At 42.4% G+C, this 3,113-nt stretch overlaps 1 protein-coding gene across 1 annotated transcript; it reads right to left on the bottom strand.

Annotated features, from left to right (window-relative positions):
• Positions 1-825: 825 nt before the first annotated feature.
• Positions 826-3,072, bottom strand: LOC103523683 (phosphatidylinositol 4-kinase alpha-like). The gene is made up of 4 exons (XM_026833075.1): positions 2,887-3,072; positions 2,560-2,660; positions 2,319-2,411; positions 826-894 (listed from the first exon to the last, which is right to left on the bottom strand). Exons 1-4 carry the CDS (start codon positions 3,038-3,040, stop codon positions 826-828), a joined length of 417 nt encoding a protein of 138 aa, XP_026688876.1. The 5' UTR covers positions 3,041-3,072.
• Positions 3,073-3,113: the final 41 nt, after the last annotated feature.

Genomic DNA, 3,113 nt, shown 5'->3' with positions numbered 1-3,113 from the left:
CTTTAAGTCGCAGTTAGTATGACAAGTAACATGGTAAGAACATTGACCATGTGTGGGTATTAGTATGTTGTAGTGGAAGCTTATCGTAGAGCCACACAGGCAGGACATAACACTGCGGGAGGATTTGGCGCACATCGATTATAACAATAGACACCTTGGGGTTAGCAGAACATGATCAGAGGTGTATATCTATGGTGCGCCGCGTGTGTGACCAGGTATTCGGGTAAGAGCCAGGCCAGGGAAATAAACTGGAGGATCAGCCTGTACCAGTCCGAGGTTACCTAGAACACAATAAACTCTGGTTAACAGCACATTCGATCAGGTGGTATATTCAGATGTCTCTGTAGTGACCAGGTGTGGGAGCCACCAGGAGGGGACGCATACACGTGGGGGAGGGAATTCAGGGTCCGCACCCGTCGTAGGTTATCCTATGACAATATGAACTTGCGCGTTTGAGGCATCATTGATGGTTGTATAGTCAGTTATGTTCTCTGTGTAGGTATTGTAGAGCCACAGGAGGCTCAGGAGTACGTACGGTCGCTTGATTTCTTTTCGTACAGTTACCTACAGAACATTTTGTGTCGCGTCGGAAAAAAATCGTGTCTTCATCTAGTCGGGATCACTCTCGTTTTAAATTCCATTACCCTTATGGGACATTCGGGAAACAAATCGGATGAAACTCACGACAAGTGGGAACGGGGCTCTAAGAGTTCCCTTTACCTTTTGGGAAGGGCCCGAATCTTGCCGAATGTCCGTGATTTGGAGCGAAGAATTCCAAATCGCGTTCATAGAGAATGCCTTTGGCAGCGTCCCGGAGAATGATTGCTACCCCAGCGCTTGTACCAAACTTATCCAACGTGTCATAGAGTGGATGGGATCCTTCTCTGTCATGTCCTGCGAGAATAAGTATAAGTTACAATTAAGTATAATTATAAGTATATACGTATTAAGTTTGTTAATGTTAAAACTGGGACCACATTCTAAGTCTAAACTTGGTTCTCAAGTTCAACTTGTGAGATTCAGGGTCAGGTAGGTTGAAATGATAAACATATACTTCTTCATACACTATTTCTAGACACTGGTCTTCACTTGACTGGAGTGGATTTTGGAACTGTCCCTATCTGATAGACGTTAAAAAACAAGACTAAAAGATAAAAGAACAGACGAGTTGATATATTTCGACCATTACTATGGCCATCTTCAGAGTTGGTTCTGAAGATGGCCATAGTAATGGTCGAAAATATATCAACTCGTCTGTTCTTTTATCTTTTAGTCTTGTTTTTTAACGTCTATCAGATAGGGGACAGTCCATAATCCACTCCAGGTCAAGTGAAGACCATGTCTAGAAATATGTATGATATCGTACTTGACCATTATCTCAAACTAAACAAAATTGTTAATATACTTCTTCACTATTTGTAAAATGTTCTGGGTTTTATTTCATTTTCTTTTATGCACTAGTTTCGCCGGTGAAGGCATCTTCAGCGTTACAGAAAATATACACATAAAACGTAAAGTAATACTATAAAAAAGATTAAGGTCAGCCACCATCAGGTACACGTATAGTAGACATCCTGATCAGGTCCGCCTGTTAGGTCTACCTGAGACAGGGGAGTGGGTGGCCTAAAGCAATCTGATTGGTTTTCTAGGATCCGCGTCCCAATCAAGTAATGTCCAAAATATTTCCAAATGTCCCATATAGAAAAAGTATTCACTTGTCAGAATGACGTCCCGAGAGCGTCGACCTCCCTGTTATCCTATTTGAAAAAACTGGACCTGTATACTAAAATATAATCGCAGTGTGTAGAATCGGCGCGAACGACCTGTCGCATTTATCAGTGTTAAAGCGCTTAAAGAAAAAAAAGTATTCTCATCTGCCGTTCAAGTCAGTAAGTTCCTATGTAATGAATGCTATGTAAAAAATATGAATCGTTCCATTAAAGGTAATGTTACACCCAGCAAGGTAATGTTACACCGGTTTGCAAACAATGCGCGCTTGGGTGTAACAACCTTTTAGCTTTTGTAGAAAAACCGACAGCAGCCGGATCAACTCCGCGCACACACGAACGCTGTTTGCAAGCCAATGTTTGTGGAAAAATGATTGCAAACGTTCGCAAGCACTGTTTACAAACGATGCGCGCTTGGTGTAACATTACCTTAACACTTACACATACTGTGACTGGAATGTTACCTGAACGGATAGTGGGAAATGGGCTCAACATGTTTGGCCGTTCGTTGAAGGGACTGTGATTAGAACATGACCTGAACGGAGTAATGGAATAAAGCTTTCATTGAGTCTTTCTAAGGAAATGGATTACCTCATCCAGATACATATTGGTTTTCATGTTCCAGATAAGCTGATGTCCTACTACTTGTGATCTCTGGGATATACTCTTGATAAACTCCACAATGTAGCCCATGGTATCGTGTCGCAGGGTTTGCACTAGCTGAGGAGTGTAGAACAGTACAGCGTCTGCTGGATAGCTGGAGAGAACTCTCACGGCGTACTGAGCTGTGGAATACAATACGAATAGAATATCTCTTGATAAACTCCACAATGTAGCCCATGGTATCGTGTCGCAGGGTTTGCACTAGCTGAGGAGTGTAGAACAGTACAGCGTCTGCTGGATAGCTGGAGAGAACTCTCACGGCGTACTGAGCTGTGGAATACAATACGAATAGAATATTTTTTTTTTATATCTTGTCTTTCTTCTCCTTTCGCTTTCAGGGCGATAAGACCTTGGCAGTTACAATTCCCTCTATCAAACCCCTTTAAAAAAAATATAAATAATTATTATAGGATAAAGAAAGTAAAACAAAAGTTTATACTAGCTTTCTAGCACACCACCTTTCGAAAACCTCAGCATCACCCTCACCACCACCTACCTGTAATAGGATGAGGCGGGAACTGGCGCGAGAAGTAAGCCAGAGCCTGTATAGGAGGTACCCGGGCCCAAGCCAGCATATAGGAGAGCTCTGGAATATCAGCCAGAATGGTCTCTGTAGTAACCAGGTATTGTAGAGCCACAGGTAGAGACATAACACTGGGAGGATTCAGCCGTACCAGTCGAGTTACCTAGACAATAGAACACTTGGGTTAAGCAACATTGATC

The sequence above is a fragment of the Diaphorina citri genome, unplaced genomic scaffold (genome assembly GCF_000475195.1).
Source record: "Diaphorina citri unplaced genomic scaffold, Diaci psyllid genome assembly version 1.1 scaffold32759, whole genome shotgun sequence".
Classification (NCBI taxonomy): Eukaryota; Metazoa; Arthropoda; class Insecta; order Hemiptera; family Psyllidae; genus Diaphorina; species Diaphorina citri.
The sequence above is the reverse complement of the archived record's forward strand: the minus strand, read 5'-3'. Positions and strand labels throughout refer to the sequence as shown.